This window comes from Apostichopus japonicus, chromosome 6 (genome assembly GCF_037975245.1).
Source record: "Apostichopus japonicus isolate 1M-3 chromosome 6, ASM3797524v1, whole genome shotgun sequence".
Taxonomy (NCBI): domain Eukaryota; kingdom Metazoa; phylum Echinodermata; class Holothuroidea; order Aspidochirotida; family Stichopodidae; genus Apostichopus; species Apostichopus japonicus.
The window spans coordinates 3154000-3171921 of NC_092566.1; the positions used below are offsets into that span (position 1 = coordinate 3154000).

The 17922-nt window shown below is 37.4% G+C and overlaps 1 protein-coding gene across 3 annotated transcripts in view; it reads right to left on the reverse strand.

The window, feature by feature from the left end:
* The window catches only part of LOC139968677 (NACHT domain- and WD repeat-containing protein 1-like), a 129281-nt gene that overhangs the window by 46497 nt on the left and 64862 nt on the right, over positions 1 to 17922 (reverse strand). For all 3 annotated transcript variants that reach the window (XM_071972949.1, XM_071972951.1, XM_071972952.1), the window contains one exon: positions 2911 to 2996. In XM_071972949.1, coding sequence (XP_071829050.1) covers positions 2911 to 2996 — 86 coding nt within the window. The remainder of the gene's footprint in view (positions 1 to 2910; positions 2997 to 17922) is intronic.

The following is a 17922-nucleotide window of genomic DNA, read 5'->3' on the forward strand; positions in this document are numbered from 1 at the left end:
TGCCCGTGTAGTATTCACATGCAGGGATGTGCCCAGGATTTCCTGAGTGCCGGGTATACTGATCACCATCCTGGGGGAGGGGTCTAAGGGGGAGGGGTGTCCCCCTCCCCTTTGAGAAATTTTTCGATTTTTGAAGGTGCTCAGATGCCAAATGCTGGCACTTGTGTAGCTTTTTAAGCACATACACAAGTACTAGTTGTGCTAACAATTTACATTTTTTATATTTTTTAGTGAAATATATTACGTACCTGGTAAAAGTTATTATTTGTTTCAAAGAGATTTTACAAGGGACCGATTGAGAGTAATGTTTCTCGCATGCATAACTGATGCATTATTAGTCTGTATGATTTTGGCATAGGCTAGGCCCAATTTATGTTGAATATATTGTTAGGAATGTCGGGATATTAGATGAAAATAGTGCTGGTAGGGATTCACGATTTTTAAGACAGTGCTGGGCGGAAATTTTTAGTGCTGGGCGGGGCCGCCCAGTGCCGCCCAGCGTGGGCAAATCCATGAGTATTAGAAATTGATGATACTACGCTGTCACTCTCTGTGTGCCCGTGTAGTATTCACATGCCCATGAATATCCATGTTACTTTGTTACTGTCGGTCACAACCTGAACAGAACTTGGCATTCAAAGGATATCCTGGTGGATAAAACTTTTAAAAAAAAAAATTTGGGGGTGGGGAAGAGGAGGGATGCCAACACTTAACCTACTGTACACTTTTGGCAGGGCACCTGAGAATAATTTTCACAGCAATGATTTTCAAATAGGTAGGTGTGTTTAATACAATGAAGTCACATCCCGCATCAGTATTCAATACATCTTTGGTCTTTCCCTTACCCCATTCCCTTCCTCCTCCCCTCACCCACCCCCTCCCTTCATCCAAACAAATCTGTTTTAGGGTCTGTGATTTTCATATTCAAATGCAAGTGTACCAAGGACTAACGTTTTTTAATATAATTATTGTTTAAATTTTTTTAATGCAGCTTTAACTGTCAGACTCAATGGACAATGTCACACTTAACCTAAATGGAGAAACCTGTGAGAGAAAAGTACTTTGGAAAAATATGTTTATGGAATGCTGAAATTTGGAGCAGTGGCTGATATGATCATGGATGATAATAAAAAGTACATTTACTCCACTAGTAAGATTTTAGATACAATCTTTCATATTTGAATTCCTTTTTAAGGCCAGCTGCAACTTTAGCCTCAATTTTTAAACCTGCAGGGAATTGCTAAAATGTTCTCAGTTGTACTTTCCTAGACTTCTATCTCTCAAATTTGTATCTTCCCTTTTTTTTTTTATTTCATCAAAATTTGTCAATAATTTCTCATTTAGTCAATTTTCAGTACATTATTAAGTAGATGGTTATAGGTCTGAGAATTATTGCCAGAAGTTGTGGATGGCCAAATTTGAACAAAAAAATACCTCTCAACCAGAAAAACAAGCTCTGCAAATGGTTAGTAAAAAAAGTGGGTGTAAAGTTTCAGCGAAGACAAGTGTTTTCAATCTGTCTGACATATTTGGTCATGGAGTTAATTGTCTCCAGTAAAATTTAAGGTCGCAATTTCATTTCGGAAGCTGACCCCGCACTCTGTGGTCAAAATTAAATTGATTTTGAACCCTGTCGTGTTTGCATTAGGCCCCGCGATTGTGAATACTGAGCGGGAAGTTAACGTTGCTTTACTGCAGAGAGGAAATGGCCCGAAACAAAAGCAGTGTGATGTTCAGCGCTGCTACTAATACCTTAGCTACTAATGTGTCAAATTACGCAGCTAACAAACACAGAAGTCAAAGGTCAACGCCGAACCAAGGTTAACCCCGAGCTGAGTTTAACACGAGACTGTCGGATCTGATCCGAGCTCGCTCGATCCCAGTATTGCGGGGTCTGATGTGTGTGATTTAACACCAGGCGCGAGGTTCGACACTATGTTTGCAGGCTAGTGCAAACAGGGCCTAGAATAGTCTACTGGTTGAGTGAGTCTACTGGTGGTCTGATAGTAATCATATATTCTGGTGAGTTGTTGGTCTATTGAGTTAATGTTGACTTCTTCTGAACTAATCCACTACTAAGTTTGTTGTTTACTTTTGTAAATAATAGTTTACTATCAACTTTTATTTTCTACTCTTTGAAGTTAATCGTCTTCAATTGATAGCTTACTGTTTAGTTAGTGTCCAGGTGAGTTTAAATTAATAGTCTTATATTGAGTTAGTCTAATCTTAAGGTTTAAAAGTCTTCTATTGACAGTTTCTGTTGAATTAATCGTCTACCTATATTGCTGACTTAGTTCTACTGTTATGTAAATTATCTACTGATGAGGTATAGTCCACTGCTGATTTGTCTTCTGTCAAGACAATCTACTATTTATTAGACTAATTCTGTTGAGTTATATAAACCTATCTGTATTCTGTGCGTGTTTTTGTCCCTTCTCTTACTGTTACTTGTCATTTAGCCTTTAAAGAAGATCCTGCTAGGATCGAAACGTCAGGCCAACTTACTTTTACACATTCTCTTACACAGGCTCTCTCGTGGATAAGCAGTTTGCTAACAGTTTCATTTTATTTTGAGTTATATAACAGTCTACTATTGAGTAGATAGTCTCTTGTTTAAAATTTAAATGTCAACATGGCAACATCCTATAATCTGTTATGCAAATGTTTTTTAAGGTCTACCCAACTTTTTTTCTCGAAAAGGAACATACTGTATGTATTATTTTCCAATGCTCTAATAAGAACTATTTGGACATTTACAATAAGCCAGCTGTGCGATCTCTATCTCTCTCTGTGAGCTAGTCAGCCAAACATACATACATACACACACACATGTGTACACACACACACGCATACTTACACCTGAACAAACTCACATACATACATACAGTGACTATTTTTTTAATTAAATACCTGAAACTCCAAGCCAAACTGTTGACAATGAATCTGTATCTCTGGGACAGCATTCTGAAGGATAACCTGCCGTTCATGTTCACTGTCTGTTGGCGAGAAGAAAACAAAAATCAATAGAATCATATTAAAATCTGCTATACCAAGGTGACTTATCTTTTTTATTTGCTTAAGATGATATATATTTCAGTGCAGTTCTTGTAAAGAAAATATTTAAAATTTTCACAGATTTGTAAACGTACAGCAGGCTCAGTGTAGCTGTATATCACTACACATACTTCACAGGAATTAGTTTTTATCCCTAACTTCTCACATCTCCCTGCACCCATCTTGCCCCACCCTCCTCTGCCCACTTCACCCACCTTTATTTACTTTTCTACTACAGTACTACACTCTCCCAAAAGTACACAGATTTATACAAACCTCATCTTTATTTGCCTAAGATGATATTTTCTATTGTGGAACAACAGGTACCTTTTCTCAGTTTTGTCACATATGTTCAGAATTAACTCCCACCCCCCACCCAAGTCCACCTAAGATTATCTCTCCCCTCCCCCACCAGAGCTTTAGGCAGCCAGCCGTCCAGCCTTCTTTTGCACGGCCGGTTTCCCAAAATGACGGCCTTTATTTCCGTGCATGGCTTGCAAAATATATATGAAGCAGGGCAAAGTTTTCTCAAGTTTTCAGTACTGAGTACGCAAATATACAGGGTTACAGAAATGACTTTCCCTAAGTTTAACAATCAAATCTCATTTTGACTAACTAAAAAGCTTGCATTTTACCCTCCGATACCTCAAAAAACAAAGTTTCTAAGGGTGCATTGCCCCCTTAAGCCCCACAAGGGCCCCTATAGTGGGCCCCTTGACCCCTGTCATGAAGGGCAATCGCTTCGCAATCACAATGATGCTTTCAGCATCATGTTGCCTAAAAGGTAGGACACCCACTTTAACATATGGACACCCACATCTAACAACTCACCTCAACCCCTGGCCCCACACCCTTCTCCACTCATCCCAATAAAAGCACAAACCTCTTTCATTAAACTCTATAATCTGCCTATGTGCACATAATTCGTGCCTCAAAGATCTCATTACACACAATGTATACAAAACTACCAAATTAATGGCTGACATTGTTTAAGTACGTGACATGAATGGGACAAAATATCTCCAAGGCTGTTACTTAGTAATTCCATACCGTACTCACAGCTAACCCTGCACAGCCTCATATGGCAGAAATTAAATATGTGTTAGTCGACACATAGCTGCATACATGAACAACATAGATTTATGCAATACTTGGAGGGTAGTGAAACTCCTTAATACGTCACTACACATTATATAAACATAACTTTCTATGTTGTGTATATATATACTGTATAGATAACTGTACTAATTGCCCCACTGTGCGATTAACTCAAAAGAAAGCTATTGTAAAACTTAACTCTGGATCCATATAGTTAATATTACATGATCCATAAACCGAGCTGATTAATTCAAGAATACCATACTTCATTTCTTGATTATTATTTTATTGGCATCCATCCAATAACTAAAACGTGATATTAATTACCGGTAATGCAACATTTTTCACAGCAGAGCTTGTACAGCTATATACAGTATTCCATGTAACATCCATACAAAAACAACACTACACTGCAGTACATGTGTACACATACATAGTGATTTAACATACAGTGTGTAAATACTATACATGATCTACGCAGTACCCCAATATACATGAGGATCTGTGTGTCGCTTTAACAATCTAGGACCAATAAGGAGGGACACAGGAGGGTGGGAAAGGTTTGGAAAGGGGGGTGAGAGAGGTGACGCTTCCCCCCCCCCCCCTCTCCACCTACAGTGTATTTTAAACACTGTATGTAAAAATGTGAAACTGCACTGTAGGGTTATTGGTTCATTCATTCTCCTTTTCGTACAGGCCTACATGAAACCTTTCATGTCACATCACCGCATGGTAAATGGAAAACTGCTCAGATATATACTTAACTGTATACTGAGCTTAACACGTACTTGACGACCAGATCATGTAAATTAATTCAGGCTTATGTCTGGTATCCACGGGCAAAACTGGGTTCAAATGAGGCTATTAAAGGATAAGGATTTTACAACCAAAAAAAAATGAGCTTATTATCTCTTAAACTGCAAACGACAACTGACACTTGACAGGATTTTTCCAGTGACAAGCAATGTGTGATATTTATTTTGAAGAGAAAATTATTCCACACTACTAGACCTTATCCCCAATTTATCTTCTTGAAAGTAACTTATTTTGACTAGCTTAACCTTCAAAGTAACTGTATTTTTCAGGCAGTTTAAATCAAAAGTAGGGATTCTATGATGTCATCTGCACAAATCCTATTCAAAAGCTACTACTTAGGCTATTTTATTCTTAGGGTTGATGTAGCCTTGAAGTCTGATACATTTGGAATTATTAACTTAGCTTTCAAAAGTTCTCTGTACTTAGAATTTCATCAACATGTATCTTCTTTTTTTTTGTAGAAATATTCTTTATGCCATGATTTACAAATTATATCAAAAATACAAAACAAAAATATTTACAGCTGAAGAGCCCTGGTGACATCACCAATTCTGCTGTTGCCAGATGTATTGACAAGATATTGTTTAATATGAAAAATTCATATCTTTGCAATAAAAAATGATAGGAGGATGTGGTTTCCCCCACAGACACAAAAATATTGTCAGTAAATTTGCTAAGCAATCAACTTCAGCCACAAGAAAATCCTTTTCATTATAGCTCAGCAGAAAAGAATTATTCAAATGCAATGTTCACATTATTTTCCAACTCGACCCTGAACTCTCAATCGCTTCTCGGCCTGATCAGATTACCTATTCTAAAAGGTTGGTGATGTTCAACTGGAATTGAGAAACCCAATTCTAAAGGCGACATTTTGCATCAAGGACTCGCATATATTCTAAATTTCTTGTGGGTGCCATACTGAACCATCGAACAGAAAGATATTTAAGGTCAAGGTCTCAAAACTGTTTTATATGCATCATGACAGGAATAATTCAATTTAAAATTAATTTTTTGCAAAATGAAACAGCAATGCATAACATTACATTAACATAACATTAAGGAACTGTGTCAACAGAAACAGAAAGCTGCAGCAACTGCAAAATTTCCTGCAGCAAGGCTGCAATCAGTATCAAAATAATGAAGGTTATCACAGCAGATCGACAGCCACTATCAGGGAATCATTTAGTGAACATCAAATTTTGTGTTGCAGTTTTTATTAAAGCTATATTTTTCATAAAATAGTGAAAGAAGTGTGGTCTCGGTACACTAAACCTGCAGCTATAAATCTTATAAATTTGTGTAGTAGCAGTTACCCATTTTGCATAATGCAGACTTTGTGAAAGAGCACACCACAGTTCAAGAGTACGTCCTATGCAGCCTGGCTGCAGTATGCTGCAGCCCCCTCAGCTGCATCCTACATTTGACACAATGTTTTTTCCTGGTTAAGAATATTGGTTTATAGCACAACACAAACAACATCTTTAACATTGCCCATCTGACAGTCCATTTTAAAATGTTAAATTCATAGCATTTTTTAGAATTTTTGCATAGAATTTTTATTTTCAGAAAAACTTGTCAAGCCATGCAAAGGAACTCATATTTGGTTCCCTTGAGGTATATACCTATCCAATCTCAATATAATTAAAAGGCTCAATTCGCATTTTATAACTTCACCATTCCTCTTGCATCTCGACTTTACAGACCCTTCAATACAGTATGTGAACAAAGAACCCTCACAAATCCTTGTCTTTTGAGACCTACGAATGTTCATTCCCGTATTGAGATGCCATAATATCACTATCATGTGTTTCCACATACTGTACATAGCAAAGTTCAAGACATTGTCCCTAACAATTCATACAACATATATTTAAGTAAACACATAATTCAACTGAAGGATGCTTCAGAGGATTACTTCAAGAGATACAAATTCACACATAACAGAAGTTATTCTTGACAAACAATATATATATATATATATATATATATATATATATATATACTATTAAAGCAACAGTTTGCATTTGGAGGATATCTCTCCAGTTACTTACAGAGCAAAAGGAAGAGGATGAGGATGAGAAGGAGAAGGAGGAGAAGAAGAAAGAGGATAAGAAAAGGAGGAGAAGGAGAAGAAGAAAGCTAGGTAGAGGAGTAGGAGAAGAAAGAGGAGGAGCAAGAGGAGGGGAAGAAGAAAGAGGAGGAGCAAGAGGAGGGGAAGAAGAAAGAGGAGGAGCATGAGGAGAAGAAAGAGGAGTAGGAGCAGGAGGAGAAGAAGAAAGGAGGAGGATGAGCAGGAGAAGAAGAAAGAGGAGGAGCAGGAGAAGAAGAAAGAGCAGTAGGAGGAGAAGAAGAAAGAGGAGGAGGAGGGGAAGAATAAAGAGGAGGAGGAACAGGAGAAGAAGAAAAGGGAGGATGAGGAGGAGCATGAGGAGGAAGACGAAGTTAAACATTAATACCTGCAGGATTGATTGATTTGTTGCGCCAGTATCACAACATACAAAGCAAGTTTTTTTCAAGATAGAAAGTTTCCTTCCCATATTGCTCTGAAAACATTTAGGGTGGTAAAATGAGAGGGAGGGCAGAAGACCAGAATGGTCCAGTCACCGACAGAGGTCAGTGCTTACCAACAGGTAACCAAGTGCTCTAGATAATGGTACAGCAAGATAGTAGTAGTGGTGAGGAGAATGGGAAATGAGGAATGAACTAACTCATAAAACCTCATGCCTAGAAAGTAAATTTATACTGAAACATTTGTGTGTTGCAGTGGTAGCATTCACTTTTACAGTTACTACCTCCAAAAAGCCATGTTTCTTTCCAAAAATAATACCAAAAACTGTTAATACAACCCTCTGATTGAAGACAGAGCTATATATGTATGTATATACACATCTTACCTAATTTGCATATAAAACTCTGGGCTAAAGTTGTTAATAAGTGATGGCATCATTGTGGATGAGAGGAAACACTTCTCAGCATATATATTCCAGCTAGAACAAAATCTTAGCTAACGATATGTTTGACTAGACAATTAGGGCTGTACAAGATTAATAATTAAATGCAACCAGATGCTCAAATGCAGATTACACTCTAATAACGTGACAGTAATACTTCTTCAATGTGCACCATGCTTACAAGCTTTGTACCATACGTTTTCCTAGATGTATTACAAAATGAATTGGTTGTGTCAGGGTACACACGACTAATTTGCCTCCCATTTATCACTTCCAACTTTAGTAAAACGTTTATTTAGTTTATTTAGTAAAACTTCCAAGTTTATAATCAACTTGGAGAGGAGGTAATGAAGAACAATAAGGAAAAGGGTATATATGCCAAATAATATGCATAAGATGTGTGTGCTCTAGCTGTATACATTTATCACATGTCAGGAGGAACAGATCTGCCAGCAAAGATTGCAGAGGGTGTGCAGGAGTAGGAAAGAGGGGGGAGGGACATCAAGGGGAGGGGCATCGCGAGGGCATCGTGGGGGAGGGGCATCATGGGGGAGGGGCATCCAAGGGGAGGGTAGATTGATAGGTACGACGGAAGGAAAGCAGAAAAATCTCCAAGGAACACAAGCTTTACTGTTTCGTTGAGAACCTGTACACAAGGAATATGTGAATTCTGCTTTTAGTGAGAACACTAAACTCTGAAAGAGAGCCAAAGATGTGGCCTCAAGTTGAAATTCAGGTCATCATGGCTGTTATCTATTAACTTATGATGCAGGTCATGAAATAGATGGATTTATAACTTGTCAGCATCTCCTTTTCTTGACAAATTTGTCCAAAACGTTTGACATGGTAAAAGGGTTTGATGTATGAGTTACATTGTCCTAGAAGTAGAACTGTGATGACACAGTCCACTTTGAGAGCATGTTTGTGTCGTCACTTATATACAAACCATGACATGTCAGCACATTTTCATCCTTTTTTTTATGCTTTTATTGCTTGATCCTTCTTCTTACATAAAATCTACTTTTCTACAATGTTAAACAAGTTTAAGGTAGTGCTTAATTAATAATTAATATACATTGCTAATTACAATGCCACCGTTCCATGACTTTCAAAGCTGTACAATTTCAAGAAAGGGCAAAAGATGCTCATGCTTTTTTTCCTCAAGTTTCTTCAAATGATGTGAAACAAAGAATGTCTGGTTCATTGGCCGCCTCATGCCATACTGAGACTCTGATATACATATACAGTATATATATGCAAGTACACTGGATCATCTTACATCAAGAGAGAAAATGAAGCAATGAAACGGATGACAACTTAGCTGTTAAATTATTGATCTCGGAAAGAGAGAAAAAAAAAGGAAAGTGCTTTAGCGACCGCCAGAGAAACACAGAGAGAAAGAAAATATTTTACGGAGATGCTACAAGCATCTGCAAAGATAAACAGGGAGAGAGAAGGATGCATCAAATTACAGATACTGATTGCCAGTTCAGAGAGATGACAATCATTCTTGCAGGGTTCAGATGCTTAGAAGCGGAGATAAGACACAAAAACTACACAGCGAACTAAAATATCGGTGATATCAATCGAGGTGTGTCACATTGCATAATTCAGTAACATATTCCTGCGATGACTGTCCGTAGTTTTTCCGTAAAACTGGAAATAATATTATAATACTAAAACAAGAGCCCAAGGGCACTGTGGTTCCTTGCTTGGGGTATATGACAATACACATCATATTATCAAGCAAGATTGGGCTGAAATAGTCCAAGTAATTGTCCTACATGTTCCCATAAAGTAACCAACACTATAGCCAACACTTTTGTGATCACCGTAAATGTGATCAGATTTTATATCAAAAGGCACTTTTGAGATCTAAATATGGCGTCGAAAATGTAAGAAATATAAGAGACCTACAAGCGTGTCAACAGATATGATAACAATGGTGACCTCAGATGACATGACCTTGAAGTTTCAAAATGTTCCACCACCCCATTCACAACTTGTCCCAAAATATCAACCATGTCACACCTTGGCATTGAGATTTAATTGCATTAAATGTCAAAAAATTGACTTTTGAACTTTTGAAGGTCACCCGGAGGTCAACCAATTGACATTTTTGATCGGTGAGACCTAAATAGAGCATGACTGTAAAAATTCAAACATTTTTTCTTTGCCCATTTTCTCCCCCCATAATACTACTTTTTTAACATTAGCTGACCTTTGGTGACCTTGGATCACATGACCGTTAAGTTTGAAAATATTCCCCTATACCATTTGCAACTTGTCCAAAAAAATCAACCTTGTCACACCTTGGCACTGGGAGTTATTGCATTAAATGTCTGAAAATAAACTTTGACCTCATATAACTTCCCACACCAAGGTCACACAGGGGTCAACCTATTGACATTTATGATCAGAAGGTACCTTTGACATCTGAAAATAGCATCGAAACTGTAAAAAATCCACAAAACACGAAAAAGGTCACCAGAGGTCAAATTGAGGTCAAGGGTCACCCAGATGCGGGTCGACAATTGGACTTCATTGAAACAACTCCCAACCCTAACGGACAATTGGTTCTCAAGTTATCGCAAAAATACTAGTTTTTTATCATTAATTGACCTTTGGTGACCTTGTATCACATGACCGTTAAGTTTGAAAATATTCCCCTATACCATTTGCAACTACTCCAAAAATATTAACCTTGTCACACCTTGGAACTGGGAGTTATTGCATTAAATGTCTGAAAATTAACTTTGACCTCATATAACTTCGCACACGAAGGTCACACGGGGGTCAACCCATTGACATTTATGATCAGAAGTTACCTTTAACATCTGAAAATAGCATCGAAACTGTAAAAATCCACAAAACACTAATAAGGTCACCAGAGGTCAAATTGAGGTCAAGGGTCACCCAGATGCGGGTCGACAATTGGACTTCATTGAAACAACTCCCAACCCTAACGGACAATTTGTTCTCAAGTTATCGCAAAAATACTAGTTTTTTATCATTAATTGACCTTTGGTGACCTTGTATCACATGACCGTTAAGTTTGAAAATATTCCCCTATACCATTTGCAACTACTCCAAAAATATCAACCTTGTCACACCTTGGAACTGGGAGTTATTGCATTAAATGTCTGAAAATTAACTTTGACCTCATATAACTTCGCACACGAAGGTCACACAGGGGTCAACCTATTGACATTTATGATCAGAAGGTACCTTTGACATCTGAAAATAGCATCGAAACTGTAAAAAATCCACAAAACACGAAAAGGTCACCAGAGGTCAAATTGAGGTCAAGGGTCACCCAGATGCGGGTCGACAATTGGATTACATTGAAGCAACTCCCAACCCTAACGGACAATTTGTTCTCAAGTTATCGCAAAAAATACTAGTTTTTTATCAATAATTGACCTTTGGTGACCTCGGATCACATGACCGTTAAGTTTGAAAATATTCCCCTATACCATTTGCAACTTGTCTCAAAATATCAACTGTGTTACACCTTGGCACTGGGAGTTATTACACTAAATGTCTGAAAATTAACTTTGACCTCATATAACTTAACATACAAAGGTCACCTTGGGTCAACTTATTGACATTTTTGATTGATGAGACCTAAATTAGAGCATCAAACTATAAAAATTCAAACATTTTTTTCTTTGCCCATTTTCTACCCCCAAAATACTAGTTTTTTGACATTAATTGACCTTTGGTGACCTCGGATCACATGACCGGTAAGTTTGAAAATATTCCCCTATACCATTTGCAACTTGTCCAAAAATATCAACCATGTCACACCTTGGAACTGGGAGTTGTTGCATTAAATGTGTGAAAATTAACTTTGACCTCGTATAACTTCGCACACGAAGGTCACACGGGTGTCAACCAATTGACATTTTTGATCGGAAGGTACCTTTGATATCCAAATCTAGCATCAAAACCAAACATTTTCTTTTTTGCTCGTTTCCTCCCAAAATAAGCACATTTTTTCTAATGTGACCTTTGACCTTTTGACCTTGGTTTCAGATGTAGTTTAATCTCTTGATTCCAAAAAACAAAACGAAAAGTCTGTACAACCATCCTAACTCCGACCGAAAAACTTTGACCCCATATAACTTCGCACATAAAGGTCACACGGGGTCAACCTATTGACATTTATGATCAGAAGGTACCTTTGACATCTGAAAATAGCATCGAAACTGTAAAAATCCCAAAAACACGAAAAGGTCACCAGAGGTCAAATTGAGGTCAAGGGTCACCCAGATGCGGGTCGACAATTGGATCACGTTGAGGCAACTCCCAACCCTAACAGACATTTCGTTCTCAAGTTATCGCAAAAATACTAGTTTTTTATCATTAATTGACCTTTGGTGACCTCGGATCACATGACCGTTATGTTTGAAAATGCTCCCCTAACCAGTTCACAACTTGTCCCAAAATATCAATCTTGTCGCACATTGGCACTGGGAGTTATTGCAGTTTTAATATTTTCGGTTTTTGGACCATAACTGACCTTTGGTGACCTTTGTGGGCACCAAAAACAATAGGGCACACCTTCTCCATATGGCGGATCTATAGTCCAAGTTTGGCCTCAATCCAACATTCCCTTATTGAGATAGAGCGTACCCAAGCAAGTGTCACAGACACACACACACACACACACACACACATACATACATACATACATACATACATACACACACACACACGCCAACCTGACTGCATAGGTTCCTTTTGCTAAAGCAAGGAACCAAAAAAGGGATGTAAGCCAAGGGATAACTGCTCTCGCTCAATGCTATTTATGATAGCTGTTAGTTACGTTAATAATATCCTGAATTCCAGGCACCTAGTTTTTCTGGCATTATCTTCTAACTGTCTGTAGGCGACCAGATTGTTAATGTCAGTTCTTATCCAAATTTTTTTCCTCTCTCCCTATGAGGTTTGAAATTTTCTCGAAAGATTGCAATATATGGTATATTTCCCCAGACAAATGTTGGAAATAGCTTGTAAATAGACTAATCCACCTTTACCTTTGATGCAGGCAATTAAGGGGCATCTATCATGGATGTTTTGTCATGTCATTAAGCATTATTAATTACCCTTTGATATTAATAAACAACACGATTAATGTCTGCTGACGTATTGTTACGTTCAAGACGTCAAAAGCATTTAATTGGTAGGGAGACTTTTCATTTGAAAACACAACCATGCATTTTTATTTTCATGCTCTGAACAAGTCTTCTAAAACTTAATTGGCAATAAGGGGAAAAAGAAATGAAAAAAAAAAACAGACAACAACAACATTTTATGCCTGAAAACAAGAAAATATTCTGTCAATTCAGACCTTTAGGATGACAAACTTCCTGTGCCTTCAACAATAATTATGATAATGAGATTCGAAGTGTAATTAATGTCGGCTTTACCACAAATTATCAAATATTTTTTACCATAAATCTGATGAGATTTACCACAAATTATGTGCGGTTTACCACAGGCTGATCATTTGTGATCAAAATTAATTTTAAGTTTTTAACAGCATGCAGTCATAGAACATAAAAACGTCATTTGAACTATTAAGTTAGGATATATAACATTCAATATTACTTGGAATTAAACTTTTATCCTACAATTGATGTCAATCGAGTTAGTCTGAAACCAATTATATCTAATATAAAACTCAAAAGTGTCTATAATGACAGCCACACCTTGATGTATGTGGAAGTAAGTAGTAGCAAATGAAACCAAAACATTCACACCTCCTTGAATTGACTTGAAAATTGATGTCAAGCAAATTTAACTGCATGATCTAATAACCCAAAACAAATAAACTGTTAATGGTTATGTCCAATAAAATCATCTAGCCTAATGAGGTCACAGTTGGCTACATATATACGTAGCCTGGTTACAATTTAAGCTAGGCATATCGCGTGCAGTGAGTACGAGACGAGATCGCCGCTATCTACTCCATTCTCTCAGATTTTGAATGTCAATCGAATTTAGCCAGCCTACATCAAATGAGACTATTCTTCTCCTATCAGAGTTGAATGTCAATCGAACTTAACTGTATCCCAAGACCAAACTGACAAGATAAATTGACCAGTGGTGGTCTTGCTTCTCTCAAGTGATAGATTAATTAGGGCGTGCAAATTAGAGGCCAATACTGGGTAAGAAACAAAAACCCTTTTGAAGAACGCAAAACAATCGACTTCCTGTTAATCTCCTCCAATGGGGGATCTACAGTGTATACTGACATTGGCTAAGTGGCTGGAGGAAGAGATTGTAAGAGGAGATGGATAAATGAGATGGATGTACAAAATAGAGGATGAGGATGAGGATAAGAAGAACTCCTGTTTTTGTAGGAGGAATAAGAGGAGGTAAGGCAAGAGAAGGGAAAAAATAATGACAGAAATGAGTGTTATGAACTAGTTTTTTGCAATAATTGCATTAGAAAAAAAATATCAAACAGAAGTGGGTGATTATATGAAGATAATATCCGATACAAATACAGTAAACTGTTGCACGAAGCAAACCCCCCATCCTCTCCCCCCCCACCAACAAAAATACACCACATATCTAATTGTAAACCTGTACTAACACACACTGTAACACAAACTACCAAAAAAAAATTTTTTATTCCTCAAGATTGATATATTCCAATAACTCGAAAGATAAAAGAAACTGAAAATTAAATCACTGGAAAGAATTACCTACAACAAATTTTTTGCATTACATAAGCAGGTTGTTGACATTCAATTTTTTTGGGCTTTGTTGTAAACTTTATTTTATAATCTTAGGTAAATAACAAAATTCTACCAAGACTTTCAGCTCAGGACTGACATAAAAATTACGTTAAGTCTTGTCTGTCTATCACAGAGTAGGTCAATCTTACTTTACTGTTGGCCAATGAACACTATCTTTGTTTTATAAAATAAATAAATAATAAAATAGCACCCTCCTCCTTCAATAATAACCAAACAAATAACAACATTTACATATATCTATTATTGTAAAACCTATCCCATTGTCCAACCATCTCTCCACTTGCTACTACTACTACTTTAAAAGGCAGTTTCAGGTCATCTCAAGGAGGATTCGAACAATTGTTTTCTCTCTCTTTTCCAAAATCCGAGCCATGACAGCTGTGAATAATAATCAATTTGATGCTTTTAGTTAGTTTTTTCTTCTTCTCATTTTACATCTTCTTGTTTATGAAATGTATTGTCCCACTGGCATCTTTCCAACTTATCCCAGTTTGAAAACACGACAAAAAATTGGAAAACATCCTGTCTTGGCCAAGGCACTCATTATGAGGAAACGAGCATCACTTGTAATTTGCAGAATACCGTAGATAGTTCTCTAGTTAAAGATCTGTCAACTATTCAGTCATGTACCTATCACATTCGGATATATGCTTTTGTATGTGTGTGCATGTACATACAGTATACAAACAGCGTCCGTAGCCATGTTTGATCTCTAGAGTAAGGCAAATATGTCACCAAAACAGAACTAGTATTGTTCAATATAGGTGACAAACGCCTACAGTGGAATTACGACCTTCCTTACCGGTTTCGAACCTCTGGACATACAATCAGTGTCCAGCCTAGTGGTAAAGGTGTCCGCATATAAAGCGGGAGGTCCGGGTTCGAATCCCGGTGGAGGCTGGAAGTTTTTTCACTGTTCTCGATTTTCCAACTCACTACAATTTCAAATATATATATATGTACACACACATTCTGTCTGTTTACATACGTACTGACTAAAAGTTCTGGTTGTGTTGACTTTGGAACAAGATCAATTACTAAGGAAAACAATATTATAACATTCTGTACATCACAAGTTATCAGAGCAGATGGTATAACATTACAGGAAGACCACAAAGCAATTTGATCGACTGTTTTTATAGTCGTTACAAATCTAAAATCTAATGTAATCTTCTTTCTTCACAAAAACAGCCGAGATACCTGCAGATCTTGAATGATCTATGTAGCACACAACTTGACACTTTGGGTGGTCAAGAGAGAAATGAGGTCGCTTAACTGGAGGTGACCGGTTCTGTAGGGACAGTGTCAAAGGTTACCTGGTCACTACTGGCACAGTAGGGACAGCATGCAGCAGATGTGAGGAGACAGGTTACCTGAAGAGCAAAATTGACCTGCAGTGACCGGTCACCCTGATAGGTCAGTGTCAAAGGTTACCAGGTCACTCAAGACACAATAGAGTAAGAGTGCAGAAGTTGTGAAGAGACAGGTAGGTGAAGAGCAAAGTTGACCTGAGGTGACCGGTCACCATGGAAGGTCAGTGTTAAAAGGTTGCCAGGTCACTCTAGGTACAGTTTAGTCAGAGTACATATATGTTAAGAGGAGACATGTAAGTGAGAGAGTCAATTTCCAATACTATTTATTAAACAGAGTGTTATATTTTTGGACAACTTTAATAACAAATTAAACTATAGCACAGGAAACTTCAGTCTCACTTTATCCATGCACATCATCCAGTTTTTCCTGTATTAACATATAGATTTACTACATTTTCACTGCTTTTACTATGTTTATATAGCAAACGAAGTGCTCTGTAAATTTGTCAATTCCAACCCATGCTTCTCCTTTCCAATAGACTTCCTGGATGTTTTGTCAACAGGCATACCGTGACAACACACATCATGGAGGTAAAAACTCTGTTTTTACCTCCATGCACACATCTGCAGTATAAGACTATTCCCATTCAAGGTGGTGTTTGCAATTGTGTTAAATCGTGCATAAATATACTCGCTTTATTTATAGTGATATAATGTTCACATCTCAAATTTCCTATTCTGTAAAAATAGACCACTGCATCAACAACACTCTCTACATTCTCTTTGCATAGGTGGATGTTACCATGACAACAGACAGGGTGCTTGTATTGCTAAATAGGAGTTAGTGAATTTTGATCACATACATCACTTTCCTAAAGGTATCGGTTGTTTAAAGATTTGAGGAGATGGAAAATAAATATACCTCAGATATTTATAGAAATAAAATTACTAAATAAAACAAATAAATAAATGAATAATATATCAAACAACAAGAGGAGGGTTAGAGAGGGAAACCAGTCTCATTTGCCAACTCTTACTTTCCTGTTGCTGTGGAAACTGCAGCTTATCATCCATCCCACAGAGATTTGAATAAAATATAGGCCTTACATGTTGTCCTATCAAGGGGGAAATACAAGACAACTTTCAGATAAGCTCACAAATCACTAATGAGAGCTTATATAAGTGAGATTCTAAGCTGCAGACGGGAGATACGTACATTAAGATCGAATACTGAGGAATACCTAAGTTTAATACTATTTCATTTATGTACACATGTACAACATAATTTGCTGGTGCCTCTCCAACTCAGAATTCCTGGCTAGAGGCCTGTTTATCCACCTACACATAGCATGACTGTGCATGAATTATCAAGAATGACACATGGTATATTACCCCCCCCCCAACACATCCCTGCCAATGTTATACATAGTGTAGGTGAATTAGTGTGCAATGTGGAGAGACTCAATTAAGTGGTAAACAGTGAAGGTACAAATTGTCAGTGTTTGTCAGATCATCGATATTAAATTAAGTTATTAATCAAATCTACAGTATCAAATTTTTCCCGAAAGGTAATGAGGGCAGTATTGAAAAACTTAGCATGCATAGACTACGGATATGTGACCTGATTAGTTCACTGTGGCTTCGGCTTTGAGTACAACATTTCTGTATGCTGCCGTGTTGGACGAATCTAACCGTAATAGTAATTACCAACTTTGCAATCCGTATTATGATCGTTGCCGACTTTGCAATCCACCATCCCACTCACAATTTTGCAAGGTCTAAAAGAGTGACTCCATAGTTTTCCCTTTTGGGAATCCCAAAAGAAACTGCTGTGACCATGCATTCTATAGGTATAGCATTGATACACCACTATGCTTTGATTTAGCGATTTAGCGTGTTTATTGTAACAGATTTTAA